Source organism: Triturus cristatus, chromosome 7 (genome assembly GCF_964204655.1).
Source record: "Triturus cristatus chromosome 7, aTriCri1.1, whole genome shotgun sequence".
NCBI lineage: Eukaryota > Metazoa > Chordata > Amphibia > Caudata > Salamandridae > Triturus > Triturus cristatus.
The window spans coordinates 1,512,249,142-1,512,273,810 of record NC_140590.1 but is presented as its reverse complement, the minus strand read 5'-3'; the positions used below and the strand labels follow the sequence as shown (position 1 = coordinate 1,512,273,810).

Genomic DNA, 24,669 nt, shown 5'->3' with positions numbered 1-24,669 from the left:
TGCAATTAAGTACTGATTACCCAATAGTAGAACACCACAGCATATGGGATGACCAGTGACCAAACACTGCAAGAATAGCCAGTGGGAGATCTGGAAACCACGGGATAGGCATTCTTTGAATTTAGTTGCCTGTGGCAGGAAAAAATAAGAGGAGCAACAGAGTGCAAGGAAGCGACCATGTAAGAGCAAAGTGCCACCAGCACAGGGTGCCCAAAGAAACTTATGGGTAAGTACTGACCCATGTAATTTTTGTGAGAATCGTAAACAACCTCTTTGGCAGGAGAACAGGGCCTGAGTTAGGGGAAGCTGGAAAGGTTGGTAGTGTGGATGTGTGGTTGCATGTAATCAGTCATTCACTGTGATTTTAATTTGAGCGAAATTTCTTCAATCCCCAGCTGCTTGGGGTGTCTATACAAGTCTGGGGAAGTCGGCGGGTGTATGGACCTAAGAGAAAATAGGTGTGTTTGTTACACACATTATTTCACAGTTCATGCATAAAAATCCAGTGCTAAAATGTTTTGGAAGATTAGACTTGCTTTAATAGTGAGTTCGTTCACAGAAAAAAAAACCATGGGCTGACATCCTTCAGACAACACTGCCCATACACTATGTAATGCATAGCCCTTTTAGCAGAAATTAAGCACCAGTGGTATTTTTCACTACAAATACAAGATGCAGTGAGTGTCTCGATGAAAACCTTAAAAATCCTTAAACTAACATTTCAAAGACACTTATTCTGCAAATGTTAATATTGACATGCGCGAGACTTCACAGTATAACAGAGGTCCAACCCGACCTAGAAAGAAAATATAAATTCGGTACATTTGAAGTATGGGATGTCAAAGTAAGAAGTCAATTCAAGCTGAAATGCATTAGTCTACTTGGTGCATTACAGGCCACATCCTGATGTTGGTAGAAGGTTTGCAGGCGGACACTGGAGGATGGTCAAAATAGCTTTGCAAAGTGGGCGTGGCCTTATGTTGGCTATGCAATACCCATCACTTGGCTACCATTGTGGAAGACTGCTGGGGGAAGGGGTGGTTGTTCATTATCATTCACCATGGGGGAAACAAGGCATGGGGGATGGTGCCCTTTAGGTGGAGGAGTCTGCAAATGAGCATCTGCTATTATCAAACGATGCCCACAGGCGTACGAACCATTGGACATGGCAAGAATTGCCTAAAACATTCAGAGAAAAGTGGAAAGAGAAGATGGTGAAAACAGTTGGTGGGATTTAACATGTAAAAAATAGTGGTGGTGGTAGTGGTGGTGGTAGTGGTGGTGGTAGTAGTAGTAGTAGTAGTAGAAGTAGTAGTAGTAGAGGGGTCTGAGCAGGTCCTGTGTTGTAGTGGGGAGGAGGCAACGTGGAATCAAAGCACAGTCACTGGATGGACTCGAGTGCCGCACCACAACAAAAGCCGACTTTTCATAAAATCATACCAACTGCGATAATAAAAAACACACCAACAGAAAAAAACACACCAACAATATCAAGCAGCCAATACTGCTAACAATGACATACAATCAAAAGACCTAGAATTGTTAGCTCCAGAACCTAATGTGGAAATGAGCTTCTTATTAATATTTCTAGTTGTGGCTTCTTCTGGTTTCCAAATGAAGTCAATCTTCTGTATTTTTCAATCCAAAATGTTCCTGAAACCATATTAATATCCTATGGGCATTTCAAGAACCTTACATTTGAACGAGGGACGAATGAGTAAGAACATGCAGGCTATCTTTTTTTTAAGCCTCTTGACCATTCAGTTATTATTTTGCAAGGCTCCATTAGTCTTCACGTGGAGGTTTACACTGAAAGAAAATCTGCAGGATTCTGCCCAGTCTCGGAGGGTCACTCCAGTTGCAACTCTTTTTCTCTTCCCCCTCAGTTAAAAGACCCTACTGATTCTGACCACTGAAAAATATAGAATTTCAAAGGAACCAAAAGCACACAACAGTCAATATGTATAAAACAAAGTACACCGTGGTGACAATCACGCTACTTTAATAGCCAGAGACCAGCAGATTAAAAAAAATAATATATATATATATCTAGTTAGTTCTTGTGTAGAAATTAGTCAATTTCAGGTTTACATCATTACTTTGGTGCTGGATTCTTGAAAAAGCCTATCTTTCGGAAATATCGAACTATAAAAGGCACAGAAACCACAGTGATGCTGATGCGAACTGGAGCGAAGAGTTTGTGGATGGCGTAGGCTAAGACGAAGGTGCTCGTGCCAGCTGCCATTCTGGACTGTACCACTGCTTCGCTGAATCCAATTTTAAGGAGGATTGCACTGATGTCGACACCACTGTGGAGGGAAAAAGATATCAAGTGTTAAAAAAAAAAAAAAACCATTTAAGATTTAACACAAGCATATTGTTGGCCATCAACAACAGAAAGATGAATAGCTGTTCAGATCTGACCCAGTGTTGGCCAATTATGTTCTATACTTGCTTCTATAATGTACACTGACATTTTATTGTAATTCTGGCATCAGTACAGCTAGCCTGTGCTACTTTCACTGCTGGTCTTCCTGGTTTGCGTCAGTACTCATGACAACCCTCTCTTCAACACCCTACCACGTGGCAATGAACAATCAGATATTTCAACACTAGAAGCAGTATTTACAAAATCAAGATGATGCATATGAAATGCTCAATGTAATCTGCGTCGATCACTTCTATAGTTCAAATATTTTTATTGCATATTATGCAGACACAGAATTGTGAACATACAAAAAATATTACCAAGAGAAGTAAATATATGCAACAATAAATAAACAATCGTATCATTACGGTCTTAAGGTTAAATACTGTAAACAGCCTGTTGTAAACAATAAAATGAAATTATAAAAGGGCTAAAGTAATATCTAGAACTCCAGATTTACAGTATGAATAGAATTATTAGACTTAGTAATATATGAGCCAGGAGTCGACCTATTTGTATAGGATGGTACTGGGGATTTGTTAGGGGTGCAGAATCCTGTTGATGGTTCACAATTGAGATGGCCTAGCATGAACAACGGACTTCTATCCTTCAAATTAAGAGTATTTACTTGAATTACTGATTAAATAAGAAAATCAAAGAATTTCATATCATCATTATTAACAGGATACACAAGAGCTTGAGATTTATTAACCCCCTTAAACAAAAGTTGTATATTTAAATTAAAAATGGTTGTAATACTTTTCCAAATATCTGTACAAGTTGAAAATTATTGGGTAGCCGTATAACATGTTTTAATGATCCTATTGAGCTTTTGAAATGTCAGCAATTTGGACTATCAACTAATTTTGCCTTAAACATTTTAGATAGAGGCCATAAAAAATGCATAGAATTAAGAAATTAATTTGGGTAATAGAGGCAGGTAAATAACCTGCAATATGGAATGACCATTCTCCGCTGACTTATGGAAAGCTGAACCTCTAAGTCAGAGTTCCATATTTGTACAAAATCAATAAGATTGGATTTCTCTGTATTGATGAGGTTTTTATATACTTTGGAAGCAATGTGGCCAGAGCGACTAAAGAAGTGAATACATAATTTTGTATCAGACACTTTAGCAGATGTTATAGCATTGAGAATAAAATTACACAGGCATTCTTATTTAGGATATTCCGTTCTATGTAAATGGAATTTATGTAGCAGTTCTGAAAAAGATAAAAACATACCTCCTTAACAGATATCCCCAGCATGGAAAATACCAGCCTCAATCAATGTTTTCTAATACAATATATGCTTATTCATTTTTAGTTTAAAATGATATGAAAGAGAAAAGTTTAAGGTTTTTATATTAGATAAAACCTTGCATCAAAATTCAGAAAGGAAAATTTAGTAGCATTAATAATTGGCCTGTTTTTGCCAAATTTACTATTAAATATAGACAATCTGGTAACGCAAAAGCTTTTTGAAGGTTATGTTAGACTACCAACCATTTAGAAACGGAAGAAAGGGTATCATTGTTAAACCATAACAAACTTTGTGCAATTAGAAATTTTGAATGTTATTGCTTAAAATCAGGTAAACTCATCCCACCATCTTCTTTAAGTTCAACTGTAAAAATGTATAACTTATGCAGGAAGGCTGCTTATTCCACATAAATGTGCTAATTAGTTTGTTCAAATTGTTATAAAAACGAGTCTGAAATGGTAGCATAGATAGTGTATACAACATATAAGTGCAGTAAAGACCATTTTAACAGCTTCACTTCAATGCCACCAATTCAAATGGAGAGGACAATTTCTCTAACTTTTCCCTTGTTTTAGTCATTAACTTAGACATTTGTGTCAATCGTTTCTTTGATCAATGTGGAGAAAACAATGCCAAGATATTGGAGGCGGACAGGATTCCATACAATATTTGTGCCAACTAATATATCAGAAGTACATAAAATATTTAAAAAGAAAAACTCAATTTAACTAATATTCAATGCACACCCAAATACTCAGGCATATTTGTTAATGGTATTTAAAATATATTGACTATAAATAGAATTATCATCAATGTACAATAAAACATTGTCAGAGTAGACTGAAACCTTCAAAGTCATATCTAGTGTTATAATATATTTGTATTGTTTCCTATTACGAATTAAACATAATAAAGGTTCTTTAGCAAAACTAAATACAAGGGGTGAAAGGGGACATCCTGGTCTACTACTTGTATTTAAATTAAAGGTGGTAGAAAAACTGCCATTGACATACAATTTAGCTAGAGGACTAGTTGATAATGCTTTGACCAAATCCAAATTGTAGGACCAAAATTAAAAGATTCCATTGTTTTAAATAGGAATTGCCAGTTTACTTTGTTAAAAGCTTTTTCCTGCACCCAAAGCTAACAGACCAGCAGAATATTTGATTTTGTCAATGTAGGATAAAACATGACATACAATTTGTGTGTTATGTTATGAGTGGAGTGTCTAACATTCTATAAAGCCTATTTGGTTACACTGAAATATAGAACTGAAAATTGGGGTCAGCAGTTTTGTTAAGATTTTTTCACAGATTTTACAAGTTCAGTTTATCAGACATGTTGGTTGGTAATTGGCTACGAAAGTAAGATTTGTATCCGATTTTGAGAGTACAATAACAATGCTTTGAAAGAACCTTCAACACTAGGGCTATGTTAAAAATTGTGAAATAAAAGTGGTAACATAGAAGATACTGAAATATTTTATAGCAAGGGGGCGCAGCTTTGCCGAGCTGTAAGATGATCGCTCTTTGAGAGGGCTCTTATGGTCAAGCATACAATCCTACATTTAAGCACCCCAAATCAGAGCAACCCAGGAGAATCCTATATTGGCATGCTACGCTAACACTACGAGGACTGAGCTGCACTGGGGGGGTAGATGGTTGGAGGGTCCTCCGTTGTTGGCGGCCCGGCCTAGGAGACAGCTGATTCCTGAGGCAAAGAGCGCTCTGAGGTGGCTGGGCACCCGACGGGAAGATAACATTTAATTTTACCCAGACTTCACTACCTCGGTTCAGACTGCCCGCCCAGACTTTCTGCCAGCTAAACCCATTCTCCAGCAGGCGGGCTTGCTGTATACACTCATGTACCTAGACAAAGTCTGTGTCTCATAGGAAGGGAAATTACATTACTTCACGGATACCAAATCTGCCCACAAATTTACTAAACATGTTGGTGGCCTGCATCTCTCCCAGGGGCCCCGCCTCATACATCTGCTGATGTTAGACTAAGTGACAATTATTAATTAGCCTTGGTGGGGGTATAGCAAAAGAGAAGTGCCCTCATTTGGTGCATACCAATACCTATATAGGCGTATGTCGATAGGTTTAATTACTACTGATGGCCTTACTATTATCACTTCATTTGTGATGCTCCGCTTAACTGTAGTGTGCTGTGATGTTGAGTTTCGTTTGGTTGCTCTAAATGTGTAACAAGGCTCAGCCAACCAGATGTTACTGGCAGGGTAGTTTGCCAGCAATTCCTAGTCCCTCAGGGATAATACCCATTTTAATCACCAGACTACTAATTTCGGAATTTTGGTTACAGGGTAGGAAACGTGTCACAACCTGATTGGGGGGGTTGGTGTGGGTGGCGGGAAGATTGGGATGGTTTTAACAGTTGACATTGGGTTGGGCTCAGTTGCTGGGGAATTTTTTTTATATGCTTGGATTGATGTTCTTAAATTTAAATCACATGGCGGTATTACTTCCTATTCTCACAATGAGATTGTCATATTGGCGTACATACTGGTGAGACTACGACTCGGCCTACTCAGTAATGGCCAGCCTCCAATGATCTTCTATCTGTGGACCTAGAATGGCATCTGCCACATGCTTAACATGGAATATTCATGGTCTCAACTACCACAGGAAACACGTCTAGTACATACATCTCCTCAGACACAAAGTAGATGTCTGTTTCTCCAAGAGAAACTTCTGCAGCGCATAGGCACCTAGATTACTGACCCGCTGGTGGGGTGACATATTCGCATCAGCATACTTCAACTAAGGTGGTGGTGGGGGTGGCTTGTAGTGTTAATACTGCGAGAACTCAGGTGGGTGACGTCCCAATCCCTGGTGGACCCAGAAGGCAGATACGTCACTGTGTAGGGCTCTCAACTTGAGAGACAGGTCACGCTGGTGGCAGTCTATAGACCCAACAAAGATGATCCAGATTTTCTTTTATTGATATCTGGTTAAAAATCGCATAGCTTGTGAACACCATTATAATTTGGGGTGGGGATTTTAACGCATTCATGGATGATACATCATATTGATTGGGCACCTCCCATAATTTACATCCTAGGGCAATGGCAGCACTTAGGGTACTCACCCACGAAAATTGTTTAGGTGACACTTGGAGACAAATGTACCCTTAAAACCAGGAGGGCACTTGTGTGTCAGCACAAAACAATGCATGGTCCAGACTAGACTTTCAGTTGGTCTCATGAGACGTCATGACCTGGACCACCTCAGCTGCACACCTACCACGTACATTGTCTGATTATGCCCCTGTCTTACTCCAGTTACCAATTCCGCTAACTATCCTTGAGCTTTTGTCTGGCGTTTGCTCTCAGATGCGCTGCTAGATATTGTATTCAGGGAGGAAATCTGCAAAGAGATTCTAGAATACTTCACATTCAATGAAAATACAGTGAAATTGCCAGCAACTCTGTGGGAGGCTTTTAAGTTGGTCATCAGAGGTGCATGTATTGCTAAACAATTTGGAGTGCTGAAGGCCATCAGAAACTCCCTGGAGAGGGACATTCACGATATGGAGACACAATACATTCACACTAATAACCCAGAACATCTTGCCAATATCAGAGAGAAAATCTGAGTTTAAAGAGGAACCCCATTGGGAGACCCACTTCCTACGCTGACACATCTTAGCTCGGTTTTACGGTGAAGGAGATTGTCCTGATGAAACCCTCGCTAATATGCTGAGGCCTCCCCGAACTTCAACCTTTGTCACTGAACTGCAAGATGCGGACTCCAATACAGTTAGATCCCTGTGAGCCCAATCGACACGATGACTGCGTTTTATGCCAAATTGTATTCCTCTGATGCAAACCCGATAACTACTGAACTGGAGGAATATTTTGATACGATCCAGCTGTTGTGGCTAGACAGGGCACACCGTACTTATCTTAATGAACCAATCACCACCGAGATTATACAGGTAATTAGGAGCCTGCCGGGAGACAGAGCTCCAGGGCTGGACGGGTTAAACCCCTCTTTTTACAAGAGATATGCTTGCATAGTAGCACCACATCTTCTGGCTGTCTATAAAGAAGCACTGGAGAGTGGGACATTGCGCCCATCAATGCGGGAAGCCATAATTATCACTTCATTAAAACCAGGTAAGCCTGCTAATCTTTGTGACTCGCATCATCCACTGTCACAAATCAGCGTGGATAATAAAATCTATGCCAAACTTCTCACTAATATGCTAAAGCTGCTCCTCCCCTTGATAGTTTGACCTGATCAGTCTCGATTCATACCTGGGCGTTTCACATCCCACAATCCGTGCACCTTATTTGCTGTGATGCATCAGGACGACCCTCCAGGTATCTGAACTGGCCGCTCTCATAGACGCCACAAAGGTGTTTGATTCTTTGAAATGGCCATACCTTTTCACACCATTAGCCCGGCCTGGCTTCAGCCCTACCTTCATACAACAGATACACCTTTTTTTTGCAAACCCCATCACTAAAATACATTTAAATTACCTCCTATCGGAATCCTTTCTTATTACCCGTGGCAGGTGCCAGGGGGGGCCTTTGTCATCCCTTCTATTTGTCATCGCAACACAGCCTCTAGCAGTGTGCTTACGGCAGCACCATAGTAAGAGGGATACTGATTTCACTACAAGGGGTTTGGTAGTCTCTCTTTTTGACAGATGACATCACATTATAAGTATGCAACCCAAAAGAGTATCTTGCTCCTACGACTCATGAGCGGATTCAATTTGGTGGTGTATCTGGCATGCGTATAAACTAGACCAAGTCTATATTATTTCCTCTCACAGACAACACATGAACATTCACAACAGATTATCCATTGTAGTGGGTCGACGGTCTGGTCAGATATTTGGGGATTTGACTTATCAGAGATACGCAGGAACTGTGAAATATAAACTATGGCCAGACAATCACATGGTTGGAGGAGAGGTTGCGCAACTGGTCTAAGCTACCTTTATCCCTAGCGTGTCGGATAGCAATCACGAAAATTATTGTTTTGCCCAAATTGCTGTATCTATTTGTTAACATACCTAGAACGCGAACATCACTATTCTTCAAGCGTTTAGAATCTTCCATTGTCGCCCTGATTTGGGCAGGTAAGCAACCTAGAGTTTCTTGGGAACACCTCACACTCCCACTAGAAAAGGGTAGCATGGGAGCACCAGATCTTACACTTTATGCGTACCATGAACAAGCTCAAATTTTACATTTCTGGTTGTCTCTGTCCCCGTATCAATCTCATAAAGCCACATAGAGGGGACTGAGCCGCCCCCCACTCCCTTACATACTGTGCTCTACGACACTTATAGCAACTCTGGGGAGATAAACAGTCAAAACCCTCAGATAGGCATGGGATGGGTTATGTAAAAGGGTTAAACTCCCCATTCTATATGTCCCGTCCATCTCACTGGCATACAAACCCTCAACTCCTCCCCCCCACCCCCGATGTTGGAGCGACCAGACAGGCACACAAGCTTAAAATCACAACATTAGCGGATCTATATCAAGATGAGGACTTTCTCACACCTCCACAAACTGGGATAACCACACCCTTTATCTTTTCAGAACTCCTAACATATCACTTACGGGCCATATGCCATGCACTGCGTGACACGTTCCCTGCCCCACCCCGACCCTCTCTCAGTTCAAACACATGCTTACGGATTAATCTTCATGCAAATTAATAACGTGTCTTTATAACACTACACGATGCAATTCCCCAGTGGTTGCCCCGAAAAACCTGGAGTGCTGGAGAACAGACCTGGATTCCCCTATCATGGATGAGCAATGGGTTTATTGTTGTGGTCAATTAGAGCATCTTTCCCCAAACTACAGACTCTTACCATTACAAATTTGTGTATCAAGTTTACCACACTCTGTTGCAGATTTCTCGGATGGGTTTTAGTACAGATGCAAACTATTGGTGCTGCAGAGCAAGTTTCGGCGGGGCAGCGTTCAACCATATTCAAGAAATTACAGGTCCAGGGCTGCTGTGCTCACCCCTGGTTGGATTGTTGGGATAGGTTGAGGACACGCAGCCCCTCCCCCAGCAGATCGTCACCTCATTGCCATGTACCTTTTATTAGTGGAGCATCAAGTGGCCATGCATTGGGGTAGGCGCTCTATGCCCCCACAATTGAGACATGGATACGAGACGTTACTTTTTGTCCAGCACAATTATCAACTTACTGGGAACTTATGCCTCCTCAATCTAGACCTAAAGATATTTGGACTCCATTTACCACCTATCTGCAACAATGTACGTCAGATTCCTCCAGGATGCCTACCACGCCTTTAGAGACACACCACTGTCCAATGCCCACTACCTCAGATACCATAAATATATTTGCCATGACACGGTTATGTATACTTGTTTCCGCCAGTAGAATGCTATGTTTCACAACCTGGAAACAATTTTTTATGCCAACTTGTAGTGTTTGGGATGTGTGAGCCGGTTTCTTTGCCCATGATGTAACCGACTATCTCTACGCAACCTACTGGGATGCGATTGCGAGTTGTTGACTGCATACATGTTATTCAGACTGATTCCCTAGATCTCTTTTCCTTTATGGCAGTCTAGTTTGCATTGATATCACTTCATTACTCTGGAAAATCTACATAAGTATATAGTATAGCTTTGAAAAATGTCAACAAAAACAAAAATATTTTATACAATTCTGCAGGGCTACCATCCATACAAGGGGTCTTTTTTTTAGTTTAGACACTTAAAGGATAAATACATTTATTTTATAACATTTGTGGTTTCCAATCTTTTTCTATCTTCTGCAGAAATCTGATGCAGGTTACTTTGTAAATAGTTTCTTCTTGGAGAACTGCAGGTTTCCTGTAAAGCTAAGATTAACAAGATAAAAATTCTTGATCTCCTTAACAGTTAAGAGTAATGCTCCTTAATTAGTTCTATTCACACAATTTGATTTTTATCCTTCTTAATATGACAATAGTTAGCGAAAAGACATCCTTATTTGTTAGAGTTAAAATAGTAATTAGAGTTTTCCAGAGAAATAAGTAAACCAACTCTTTTACCTAAGAGATAATTATACTAGTATCTTACTTTTTTAAGTTTGAATTTGTATGCATTACAGCTTGAAGATATACAAAATCTCTCAAACTCAGCAATTTGTTTTTCCAATACTGATAATCTAGAATAGAATGCTTTATACTCATGGGCCAATATGTATATGGTTACACCTCCAATGTAAACCTTAAAAGCATCCCAAAGGACAAACAAGTTGGTATCATTAGGTTTATGGTTATTAAAATAGTAATTATTGTAGTTAACTGCTTGGTAGTGTTTTCTTGTTATAAATCCACATCTATAGTCATTCTCCATCTAGGTTTAGGAGACTGCAATTCATTTAAAGCCAGAGAATAATATATTAAAGTGTGGTGTGGAGAGTTGTGGTGCAGTGGCCAGGGCAGCTGACTTCGGAGCACAGGGTTCACGGTTAGATCCCCGGCTCCGGCAGCAGCTCAGCTTAGCACCATGTGACTCTGGGAAATAGCTCACTTAATTTCCACGACGGCCCCCAGCGCCTTGAGACTCGTAAGGGTGAGTAGTTCGCGCTTTACAAATACGGATTTTGGTGTAAGATTATAATTTGCCCAATTTTTTAATTTGTAATCATAGCACATCCATTTTTTGAGGAAAGTATATAATCAATTCTAGAGTAACTAGAGTGAGTATTAGAAAAAAGGTAAATTCTTTAGTCAAAGGCTTCGTAAACCTCCAGAAATCTATCAATTTAGTAGTGGCAAAAATGTTTTAAATAAATAGAAAGATTTAGTAGGTCAAAATGTATAAGAAGAAAGTCTATCAAAGAGTGTGTCATGAATTGGATTAAAAAAAATTTCCATAAAGTTTCACTTTATTGCATGAATAAATAAAAACCTTTGCAACATTTAAAAAGGTGACTTGTCATAGGATGGAGATCAGAGCAAAGCATTTAGTGAGGCTGAGCCATGCCATGCAGTTGTGTGCCCCCACTGATGACCTTGTGGCAGCCCCCACTTTTTCAACACTGGACACCCGAACCGTGTGGTGAGAAAGAGCTCACACGGGGCAAGAGATTGGTGACCGGAGCAGAACACGGTGCGGTGCCGGGAGCTCCATGGTACCCTGCAGAACTCTGTAGTGAGGCAGGCTAACAGCATATCGGTCTTGGCACCGCCTCACAGCGGGGAAGCCTGAAGCGGAAGAGTCTGTGGTATGCTGTCTCGCGGTCTACCTGAGTTGCGGTGCCCACAATTGGCAGCCCGGATCAAGGGCAGGCGGGCGTGCTGCAGCTGCCTGCACAGTGCTGCCTTCTGGGCCATTCAAGTCAGGCGGTGCTGCCTAATTCAAAGAAGCAATGCTAGAGAGGGGGGCTAAAAGGACTGCAGCAGCGTCTGCTGTGAGCAAGCTGGCTCGCTCCTGGAGCCTTGTGCAGTCCACACGCAGCTCCTTGCAGCCTGCTCTTGTCCTCCCTCCCTGGACAAGGTTGGTGGAGCTCGGCGACAGAAGATTGTGGCCTGCTCCGAGGCAAACTTTGGTGGGCCAAGGAGGACAAGGGGGTGCTATGACCAGTTCACAACCAGAACACAAAAAGAGCACATTGAGTAGAGCTAAATGCATTTGTACTGCCTGCTCCCTGCTGTCTGTACTACCTTCCACACACCACTATCACACCCTGTCAACTATCTATTGCCCTCCGTGAGCCACAGCTGCCCAGATTCTTGTCCTAGCATCAGCATTAGTACACCAACATCATTACTAGGGATCTGTAACAGCAGGCACTTCAGTTACTCAAACTCTGCCGAGGCATAGCACCAGAAGCACTTTAAGCAGATTTCAGTTCTCCAGCTGTCATGCTCATAGTACCTAGCATCCAGCAGAGCCGAAGGGGAGGGGCCACCTAGGCAGACGTGGCTGTGGAAGTTGGGAGTTCCACAGATGCTGCAAGCATTAGGTTGGTGCGGCTTGTGCCCACTGCACCATCCACTTACCCCCACACCGTGCCTGTAACCACAACTGGACACACCAACTCTGCAGTTTAGCATCGTACTAACAAGAACACAAAAAACGGATCACCAAAACCAGAAAGCAAATCAGCGACCTGTCCCAAGGGCATAGGGGGATCTCTAGGGCACTCAGCCTCCTGATGTTAACACCCATCTGAAGCCCCTGAAAAGGCCCCCGTAAAAGCCATGCACTATTTATTGAAAACAAAGGGGGCCCGTGGTGGCCCACAAGAAGCAGAGGTTAGACCGTTCAGAACTTGCAGTGGTACCTGATCAGATACTTGACATATCACCAACTACACCACCAAGAGGCTTGCAGATCAACTCAACATTCCACACAACTGCAACCAGCTTTTTAGGACCTAGCACCAATCTCTTTCAGCTAAATATCACCTCTAAATTTAATTTCCTCAAAAATACAGGGTCCATCATCTTTTCAAGTTATTCAAGCATTAAGGGCCTGCCCATCACTCTGAGCCTGATAGTCACCATCAGTAAGGGGGGGGGGGCATACATCTTAACTCAGTACTCTCCCAGCTAGAAACCAAACCCGGAATAAGAAAATATCTTGGATCCCCTGAGCCCATTATGGGTCGCCCCAAGAGAAAGAGTATCCAGTCTCCAAACCGGACAGGGGCTCAGTCAATCAACCTGAGCCCCAAATCCTGTCACAAATCATGGTGCAAAGAAAGTCCAGGACAAGAAGACAAAGAAAAAAAAATGAAGATAATACCCAGCAATGCTGCCTCAAAACCAAAAATGGAGGTGGACCTATTGCAGTCCCCGTCCAACTCGCCACTGTGAGGGGAAAATTTATCCCACCTAATTTATCAGATAGAGGAAGAAGAGAGGAAGAAGAGATGAAGAAGGTGGGCCAGGGTTGAACAATAGCATTGAACTACTGCCTTCCATGGACGCTCCGAAAAAGCCGGTGAGCAAAAAGTCACAGGCAAGCGGATGAATCCAACTGATACCCGCCGGCGAAGACTCTTACTGTCTTATAAAGGACTTATCCTATCTCCGCTCCAAGGAATGGGAGATCATGTTGCCATCCTATGGAGAAGAAGCCCCTAAAAACTCAAGCCCCTCAGTTGCCACAAAAGAGGAAGCAAAGGACAAACAAGAGCCGATCTGGGCCACAGCCCTCGGCATCCTACAAAGGTTGGTGGGCGCAATGTCCTTACAAGCCAACAAAAGGGACATACAGATTAGCCTACTAAACACCTGTGTTGTATGTCGCAAACATCGACGAAAAGATCACAAGCTTGAATAAATTTGATAAAACGGCCTCAGGCAGACGCGGACCACCCTCTCCAAACATACAACTGCTCCCCAGTCTTAGGTAAACTAAGTACTCTTCAGGATGTGATGCCAAAGCTAGTGGGCGAAATGAAAGAAATAACTAACATCAAGCCCCCAATCTATAGAAGTGAGGCCTCAGAAGGAGGTAAGAAGTTCCACACAGGCCACCAAGATGGGAAAACTAACGGCTGACAATCCTGCACCCTCATTTGGACAAGACAGGGCCCATTATGTAGACGAAGAAGACTCCAAAAGTAAAGAATCTAAAAGAAAGAAGGCCAGCAACAAAATACGAACCATGAAACATAACTGGATACCCTACCCTCCGTTTCAAACTCAAAACCGTGCAGATCACACCACTTTGCACAAGGAACAAACGCAGTTGAGTGGCGTGGAAGGGGCGCCTGATGGACCAAGTCAAACCTCAGAACTTACTCACAGGGAAAAGACTAACATCACGGAATCCACAAAAGTAAGCCCCACATCAGAGGCAGCGGACCCAGACATGACAGCAAAAAGGGTCCCCGCTGCTAATCATGCAAAAATTATCTGGCAAGACAGGGCTACCTCAGTCCAGAGCCCTATATAGCCTGGACGACCACCTTCTCAGTTAATTGGAACAGACTTATTAAGCCCCTAACCGGTCACATTGAGGAACTCTACCAAGCAAACGGCATGCAAAACACCATTGTACCAGCCATAATGAGTCAAAAGGAGCCCGGAACATCCCTCAATCCACCCCCCAGAACTGCAAGATCAATACTGGTCCTTAACCCGCATGAAGGGGGCTCACCTCCAGTATCCAGGAACCGGTCCACTTTAACATTGGGAATGACAGGCACCTTTCTTGGCCTGGAGGGAATAGCCTCAGACTGGCTCACTCCACTAGCTCTCCCAACTCGGGCCATCAAAATGCCTGTCAGAGATCACAATGGTCACCCACATATAAGGCAACCATAAACCTCAGCCGCTTGCACATTATTCTACCTGGAATATAATTCCAAAGGCCCATTCGAGATCCTAAACCGAGGTAACATACTTAAGCTAATCTGAGCCACAGGCGTGCTGGGAGATGTCACATCGCATGAGATTTCATTTTTCGAGTGTGCACCCGGGCACGGCCAGAAAAACGAAACAAAGGTAACCTGACAAAACCACGGAGTTAGCCACGAAAATCATGGAATAAACGGACTCCTTTAAAAAGTAGTGGATTACCATCACCCCCGCCAAGGAACAAGATTATACTCACCTTCTTGAAAGTCTGTTGGACTCGGTCAGCTGAACAGCTCAGCCAAGAAGGGTTTACCTAGTCCTTAGACGCACACTAAGAAAAACTTCGGTAATCCTACCAGAGCAGATAAAACAAACTGCCGACCGGCCAGGAGCAGATAACTGGGCACGGTTGTCAGGGACCTTGAATTCAACCCGCCTGTTGAGGTGACAAATCAGTATCCAAACTGCACCTTCTAAATGACCACTCCAGATATGCTTTGGATCATCAACGGTCTGGTTAACAAAGTGGGTGACCGAGACACCATCTCTTATCTAAGCTAGTTCTAAATCATCTTACTACAAGAAACTTGGTCGCAGACGGCTCACCAACTGGAAGGATACATAAATCATCACATCCAAGCAATCAAACAACTGATGTTGGGCCGCAGAAGCGGAGGCCTCGCAATTTGTGTGTCAGCAAACAGTGCTATCCGTGCTTGGGAACAAGGCAGTGATACTACAAGGCTGCAAGTAGTAGGCACTTCACTCAGAACTGCTGACAGCCAGACAAAGCCACTAACTTTGATAAATGTCTACATTTGTCCCAACTCAGACTAAAGGGCAGCCCTCTCCAAAAAACTGACCAGCACTGTTCTAAATCTTAGATCAGAAAACCCCAGTATAGATATTATAATATCAGGAGACTTCAGTATGTGGCTAATGACCAACTTACCCGCAAATGAGATAACGCAGATGCAAGATGACAACTGGACAATACCACCCCAGGCATGTCGCAGGTGGCATAAAGAGGACCCGAAAGGACCGGCCCTCCAAGGAAATTTGGAACATCTCGGTCTGAGAGCCCTCAATGGTGGATTCCTGCCCGACAAGCCATCTGGCCTCTCCTATCTAACAAACACTGGGGCCTCCCTAATTGACTACACATTTGCCAGCCTTCCTTTAATTAATAAAATCATTTAATTTGGGTTCGGTGAAAAAATGGATAGTGACCACCGACCTCAAGAGCTTACTTTCAACATTAGGCTTGACAAGTATGATGCTGCAGCAGACCAAGGCTTTGAAAGCTCTAAATCAATCTCAAATGCATCAAGTGCTCAACTAACATTCTTCCTACTCTGGTCGCAGAAGCCAAACTATTACTAGCCAACATCCATAACTTAGAGATCCAGTCACTAGCTGAGCAATGTTCACCAAAAAGCAGGCAGACCAGCATGCAAAGCTGGTACTGGGAAAGACAAAGCCGCTGCCACACAAGGACCAGGATCCAGCCACATAATAAGGAGCACAAAAAAACAGAATCCGTCAGCTGTGGAGCAGCCTCAAAAGATCACCTATGGACCCAAAAATAATAAGCAGTTTGAGGGAGGCTCGAAGACATCTGAAGGTGGAGAAAAGGGAAAATCAAAGGAAAACATGGATTTATTCTGGACATAATTATTGTACGACAACAGGACAAATAACTCTGTAAACTTCTGGCGTACTATATACGGACTGGGCTGCACTCTGCCAGAAGCGGCCTCTTCCAACATCTCGTAGCCAGCGTGGTACCATTTTCTACATGAACACTTCATTAAGCAATCACCATTCGATCAATCTCATAAGCAGGGGGAAGATTCAGCGGCCAGCACTGACCCAGAAGATACATTGGGAGACGTCATCAGGCCATTCCTGGGTGGCCTGATCACTGAGGACCTAGTCAGGAAACAAATTGCTAAAGGATGAAGAGAAAGGGGTACCAGGGCCAGGCGGTATGCCACTGACTCTCTATAAGGAGGATCTAATAGTCTGGGCGACCCAATTAGCCCCCTTTACACATTATTACTGGATAAGAATTGTATCCCACTCTCATTGCATGGTTTGACACTAGCTCCCATCTTCGGGGGGGGGGGGGGGTGTAAGGACTCACTACAAACATGGGCAGACAAACAAAATCATACCACCAAATCAAACTGGTTACACAAAGCACACACAACTGTGGATCTTACTGTCTCACACTGCACTCACCCTACTAGTTGACCAGGGAGAATCCAACAATCACCCTGTCTATATGGGCTTAATCAACTACAAATCTGCGGTTGACTGAGTTGACAGTTGGAAGCTTTGGCAGAAACGCCTGCACTTCAACATCCCGGATACTCTGCTCAGGACCCTGCAGTTGCTGCACCACGCTACATGGGTCAGAATAAAAACAGATCACGCTTGTCACGGCCCATGAACACTACACAAGGCCTGAAGCAAGGTTGTGTTCTTGCACTGAATCTTTTAAATTTATTCCTATCTGACCTGTCCCTCAATACAATAAATTTTCATCCGCCCAAATTGGGCGGTTTCTTCCTCTCAAACCCACTGTAAGCAGACAACCTGGTTCTTATCAGCAAAACAAAGATTGGCTTACATGTCTCCTGGATGCAATCGCTACATTCTCAACTAGGAACAGTCTGCTGATCAACAAAAAGAAAACTAAGATCCTTACGGTTCGAGGTCTTAGAACACAAAAGCAGACGTGGTCCCTCGAGCACGAGAAACTCGATGCAACTAAATGCCACAAGTACCTAGGAGTCCACTTTAAGGATAATGGTAGTTACAAGAGCCAGCTGAATGAAATGAAAAAGAATGACACTGCATTATCGGTCGCCCTTCGATCTGTTTATACAAAATGAAAAGGTCCCACACGTATGGCCATCCTTCAAGTAGCCCAGGCTAAGGTTATCCCGACCTTAACATATGGGAGTGAGGCAATCAAAAGACGGGGGAGTGTGACACTTGACAAAATGATCACGAAGATTTACAGAACAGTTTTCCAGCTTCCCTCCCATTCATCACCTGCTTAAATAAGACTGGAGTTTGGTATATGCAGACAGGCGCTGGCAACGTAAGGTGGCCTTTGCAATAAGCCGTCACAGACTTAGGTCCTTAAATGAAGGTACTCTGGCGCACCACCTATGGATGGAACTGGCCACAAAAAGGTCGGTAGGAAAGCTCTACTTGACTCAAGCCCTTAGCATACTCGGCTTAGTAACCACTTGGAACTTAACAATCAGTCACCAGGAATTCAAAAGGGTTGCAAAAATCAGCACAAAATGTCTCTCACTAATTGAAGACAAGGCTAACCTCTCTGCACAGAAACACAGCTGGATGACACTGCGTACCTATAAATATCTGAAACCACAGTGCTACCTAAATAACCCCTACAACAAAACAACAAAGTCACAGTTCATGAAGCTGAGGATGGGGGTAATCCCTATCCTATGCTATCTCCCAGCCTGGTATAGGGGTAAGGAACAGGCAACTTGCCGGCTCTGCAATCAGCAAAAAGAGGACATAATACATGTTCTGAGCTTGTGCCCAACCCTCCTAGAGGACAGGAGGACTCTTCTACAAAGAGGGTGGATTGCTAATGACAAAAGATCTTGCAGGGAAGCAGTACTGGCTATTTTTGACCCATCCAATATCATGTTAAACTGTGCCTGGTCAAATTCATTCACGCATCTCAAGAAAGGTAGAGGCCCAGGACCTCCTAGGCGAAGTGCGGAGCAGTGTATAGGTCATTATTAGGCCTTGTAACCACCTGCTTCTGACTGTCCCACCTGTCGGCAACCCCCGCTCCAACTGGGATCTTTAAACATGACTAGTTGACATCGCTGGGTCAGGTTATACAGGCCTCTAGCTAAGTGTACAAACTTTCTCTAACCAAGAGATTCACCTGAAAACATGGCGGCCGGCGAGTAGCAGGTCGCGGGTGCACTCCCGGGACGTCCGTGTAAAACTTGCATCTGTGACATGGATTACGAACTAAACTTTGACGGATGCCTCTCTTTCCTGCAATATAATTTTTCTTTTACCCTGCTTGTGTCCGGACTGACGCTTCCAAAGCTCCGGGGCGTGAGAGGCAGTGTCCCTGCATCAACACGGCGCCGGAGCGGGTGTGGCGTAGAGCGGCCCTGGAGCTCCGTAAGGGGAGAGGAGCTGCGGCGAAAATCTCCTTCCGGGGGATCGGCGGCGAAGGCTTGTGTGACGCAGAGGACAGCGGCACCAGTAAAGGGGGAAATGCCTCTTTGGACCCCACAACTGATTACTCCTCCAGTAAGGTTCCAGGCGGAGTGAAAGCCCCTGTGCTCCAGCGCAAGATCACCAGAGGCATCCATAAGGCTACCGGTGGAAGGAGGAAAGTGGCTCTCGAGGGAGACAGATACACCCTACGAAGTTCAATAAAAATGGAGGGTAAGGAGGAGGGCTGTGTGGCAGGTGGAGCCCTGCAAGATAGGGGGGCATCCTGTACACTGGGTAGGGAGAAAAAGTGCGAGATAGGTGAAAAGGGGGAGAGAGCGAAGAAGACGGGGGAGGCTGAGAAAGTGGAAATAAAATTTTTTAAAAAAGGAGAAAAGGAGGAGGTTTGTGAAACCACTCTCTCTACTGCCAAGAAAACTTTTTCCCTCCCCCCTAGGTTAGAACATAGGAGAGCATCACAAGAGTCCCTCCAAAGTAAAAAATCCAAAGTCGCAAGGGGGGGGGGGGGGGGGAGGTGGAACACCCATATGGCCTTGAGCCATGTAATAGTTGGGGTGGGTTTTCCAGGGGAGGGTGGGTTTGGGGGTGTAAGTGGTGGGGAGCAGTGGGAAAAATTAAAAAAAATAAAATATCCTCAGATGCCTCACAAAAGAAATAAAAAAAAAATAAAAAAAAGAGGGAAAAATGTTTTTTGTTTTCTTTTTAGATTCGATTATTCTTGCCCTTGTGAGCCCTTGTGATCCCTTTTCTTTCTTTATTTAGATGGGTGACAAAAGAGGAGAATTAGTAAAAATTCTTTCTTGGAACGTCAATGGTCTTAGGGTACGAGGGAGAAGGAATAAGATACTACAGTACCTTAAAGACTGCCCAGCCCAGATCATCATCTTACAGGAGACACACTTATCTCACAGAGAAGGTTTAGACTTATTTGGGTGCCAAAGCTGGATTTCTCAGGTAGCTTGTACATCACACTCGGCAGTGATAAAAGGGGTTGCTATTTTAGCAAAAAGAGGGTCGCAAGTAGTGTTTGATTCCCATATTTCAGATAAAGCTGGAAGATGGCTTCTGGTTAAGGCAAAGGTCTCAGGCTACCCTTTTACTTTAGTTGGTTATTATGGCCCCAATCAGGATGATGTCTCCCCTTTGGGAGAGTAATTAGCTGAGTTAGTGGATTCTTTAGATCCTATTATTATGGGGGGAGATTTTAACGCTATTTTAGATTATAAACTAGATAGGACCTCTTGTAGCAGAGCTCGTGTTAATCTAAAAATGTCAACCCTTATTAAACAAATAATGTCCCAACTAGGACTGTGTGATATTTGGAGGCAGAGGGCGGGACAAAGAAAGGGTTATACATTTTATAGCCAAAAGTACAGACATCAGTCTAGGATAGACTACTTTCTTATTGATAATAATCTGTCTAAATTGACTAATAAGGTTGAACATGTGGGTGCTCATTTGTCCGACCACTCGGCTGTGATTTTACATTTAGAATTACATGAGAAAGCCTCTCAATCCAGGTGGACTCTGGACCGTACTATTTTACAGGACGAAGATATAATAGTAGCACTCTCCAGAGAAACGGAAGAATTTTTTCAATTTAACCAGGGGTCTGCCGCTAACGGAATAATTTGGGACGCTTATAAAGCCTTTCTTAGAGGCAGATTAGGTACAATAGCGGCTGGAAGAAGGCGTTGTTATCACGCTGAGGTAGCAGCATTAGAGGAACAGCTTCGCTTTCTAGAGAAAGATTTGACTGATCCCAGGACAGATGAAGAAGCTCGGGGGACGTTATTACAGAAAGTGCAGACAGTTAAATGTGAAATAGCGACAATTCTACATGAAAGGGTGAGGAGAAAGTGGGAGGCAAGTAAGCTAGCACATTTTGAATATAGCGAAGGCTGCAGCAAGCTGCTGGCCTGGAAAACTAAAAAAGATCGCGTAAGGAGTAGGATTGATCAGATTAAATCTGATACTACAGACGCCCTCATTTATGATAATAAAGGTATTGAACAGGCTTTTCACAAATATTTCAGCAAGGTATATCAAGAGGATGTAAAACCTACTCGAGAGGAGGCTGGGGGCTGGCTGGGTCAGAGCTCGAGAGTGATCCTTACAGAGGAAAAGAATAGGATTTTAAATCAGGAAATTAAGGAAGGGGAGATTGAACTGGTATTAAAACAAGGAAAGAAAGGGAAAGCTCCAGGCCCAGACGGCCTCCCCCTTGAAGTGTATAAAGTTTTGGCAAACACATTGATACCCATTCTCTTGGGTCTTTTTAATGATTTTTTTGTCAATGGGGCAGTTATGCCACCTTCTTGGAACGAGGCAAATATCTCTCTGATTTTGAAGCCCGGCAAATGTTCAAATTGCTGCGATTCCTATCGGCCGATATCTTTATTGAATTGCGATTATAAGATCTTTGCCAAGATAATGGCCGATAGGTTGAATGGCTCCATTGCCGAGCTGATTCATCCAGACCAAAAGGGCTTTGTACGAGGAAGGTTTTTAAAGGAATTGACCTTTTCTTTGATAGGTTCAATAGACCTGGCATCTACCTATGGTTTACCACTCGCGGTTATAGCTTTAGATGCTACTAAAGCTTTCGATCGAGTTAACTGGGTCTTTTTGCAGTCTGTTGCGGAATCAGCGAATCTGGGCAAAAATTTCTGTAGAGCTCTGGAAGCCATATATAGGTCCCCCAAAGCAAGAGTATTGGTTAACGGTTCCCTGACGGACCCAGTTTCAATTAGCAGAGGCACGAGGCAGGGGTGTCCCTTATCTCCACTCCTTTTTAACTTGTATATAGAGCCTTTGGCTATGAAAATCAGGAACGACCCAGAGATTATACCTTTTCATTTTTCAGGGTGGAGTAGGAAACTAGGTCTATATGCAGACGATATTCTTATTTATACAATCAACCTCCAAAACACCTTAAGTCGTGTCCTGGAATTAACAGCAGATTTTGGGAAAGTGTCGGGGTACGATATAAATAACAGCAAGACTGAAATCATGCCCTGGAATTTAGAATCAGGGGAAGTTGCTATAAAAGAAGCAATGCGATATCTTGGAGTTATAATCCCACATGATATTTCAAAACTAACGAAAATTAATTTGGAAAAAGCAAAAAAAGAGATTACTGGGCTTTTAAAAGTGTGGTCACAACTCCAACTTACACTACTTGGCCGAATTAATTTAATAAAAATGATGATAGTCCCCAAGTTGACCTTCTTGTTCGACACTATTCCTCTCCCCTTTGACAATGAGTTGCTTAAAAAATTGCAAGGTCAAATTAGCAGTTTTATATGGGCAAGTAAAGGCCCAAGAATAGCCTGGAAGAAATTAAGAAGGAGGATAGAGAAAGGGGGCCTAACATTGCTGGACCTGCTTTTTTATTCCTGGGCTTTCTTACTAAAAAATGGGAGAATGTTATTAAATACACCTACACATTCAGATATAGGGAGATTGTTGGGAGCTATGTCAAGACAAGAGCTAGGAGGCAGCCAAGGGTTTATCTTTAAGTATGCAGACCCTAAATACTTTAAGAAGGTTAGGCTGAAGATCCTTAGAGGCCTGGCTGAGACCTGGTATAGGGTCAGAAGAACTCTAAAGATTCCATATTACAGTTCTAGGGCTCCTATCTGGGACTCACCAGGCTCACCGGTATGGACAAAAGATGCTTTGGCGAGGCCGTTGAGAGAGGCAGGCTTAACAAGCTGGAATCATATTAAACTTGATTCGCAACTGATAAGCTGGGAAATGTGCAACCTTTTGTCGAACAAACAAGTTTCCAGATTTAAATATATACAAATACAGAGTTGGTTCCAAGATGTAAGCACGGGGACAGGAAACACCAATGAGCTGGAGGACAGACTTTTGGACGAGTCAATTACTAAAAAAGAAGTGGCGATGATTTATTGGCTGCTGGTTGAGATGGAGGATGGTGTTTTTACATTACCCACGGAGCTTTGGGGAGGATGCTTGCAGGAATCTTCGTTGGAGAAAAAGTGGCAAGTATCTATGTCTATGCTTTTTAAAGTTGTGAAACCTGCACACCTAAGGAGAAATCATATCTTCTCCATCCACAGAGCTTATTGGTCGCCACAGAGGCTGTCAAAATTCGGGAGAGGAGGTGTTGTTGCCTGCCCAAAGTGTGGAAGCCTGAAAGGAGATGACGTGCATATGTTTGTGGACTGTCCAGAGATTCAGAGTTTCTGGGCTGACGTGAGTAAGGCTCTATCTTCTATGATCGGCTTTGACATCAAGGTAAGCGTTCTGTCGATTATATTTGGCAGTGAAACCGCTCTCGATGGAGCCTCAGGGGATAAGTCAAGGTTGTTTTTTTATTCCATGCTACTAGCACGCAGAGAAATATGTAAGAACTGGGTTTCTGTGTCTCCCCCCAGGTTTTTTGATTGGCTAACTTCAGTTAAATATGTGGCCAGTCTAGATATGAAGGTGTTTAAAAAACATAAATTTTGGACTCCTGTTTTTGAGTGGTGCGAACAACAAACGAATGTTGTTATCCAATGATTATGCCTATCTGCCGGTACGGCTGGCTTGGGTGTTCTCTCTCTTTCTTCCAGGCTGCCCAATCGGTGCTTCGGCATATGGGGGTGACAGAGGAGTGATAACAAAGGAGTTGTGGAAGGAGGATGGCTTTTCTTCTTAATCCAGGGTGGAAACAATTGTGAAGCGGGCGTCTCCTCCTCCCCCTCCTTCCAGCATAAATGTACAAAAGGGCAAGATATTCTCCATTTTACTGGTGCAAGTGGAATGGTGTTCTCTCTTACTTTAAGAGGCAAATGAGGATAAAAAAATAAAAACTCTAACCAAACTTTACACACTTTCTTAATCCAATGGTGCTAACTCCCCGGCTTTTCCCATTCTACATAAGCACGTACTTTAGCAGACTGCACCATCACTTGCCATATGTAAATTGAGCTACTTTTTCATTTCTCAATGACTTTTAATTCTTATCTGTTTTAAATATGTATTTTACGAGGAGGCAACTTTTTAGAGAATATGTAAACTTGGTCCGGATGCCATTTTTAAATGTTGCAAAGGTTTTTAATTCATCATGCAATTAAAGCGAAACCTTCCATAACAAGAGGTCCATTACCAATAGTAACAATTTCTATAGTTATACATTTCCAAAAAATATGGTTATCTTTGGTGGGACCATAGATTTTAACTATGTTTAGCACATACTTATCTATTATAAGTTAGGCATTGACAAATCTGCCATCTGAATCATTATGTTGCTTTACTAACCGTACTTTCACATTACGAGAAAAAAATGACAAACTGCATTCCGTTCTCAGACCTACAACAGGAGATGAGCAACATTATCAATCCATCCTTTTGACACAAAAATTGAAATGTTATCATTTAT

At 42.9% G+C, this 24,669-nt stretch overlaps 1 protein-coding gene across 1 annotated transcript in view; it reads right to left on the bottom strand.

The window, feature by feature from the left end:
- Window positions 1-516: 516 nt before the first annotated feature.
- MIMS2 (mitochondrial inner membrane scaffold 2) overlaps window positions 517-24,669 on the bottom strand; it is a 103,524-nt gene continuing 79,371 nt past the window's right edge. The window contains exon 3 of the mRNA XM_085619264.1: window positions 517-2,309. Within this exon, the coding sequence (XP_085475390.1) occupies window positions 2,096-2,309 (214 nt within the window). The 3' untranslated portion in view covers window positions 517-2,095. The remainder of the gene's footprint in view (window positions 2,310-24,669) is intronic.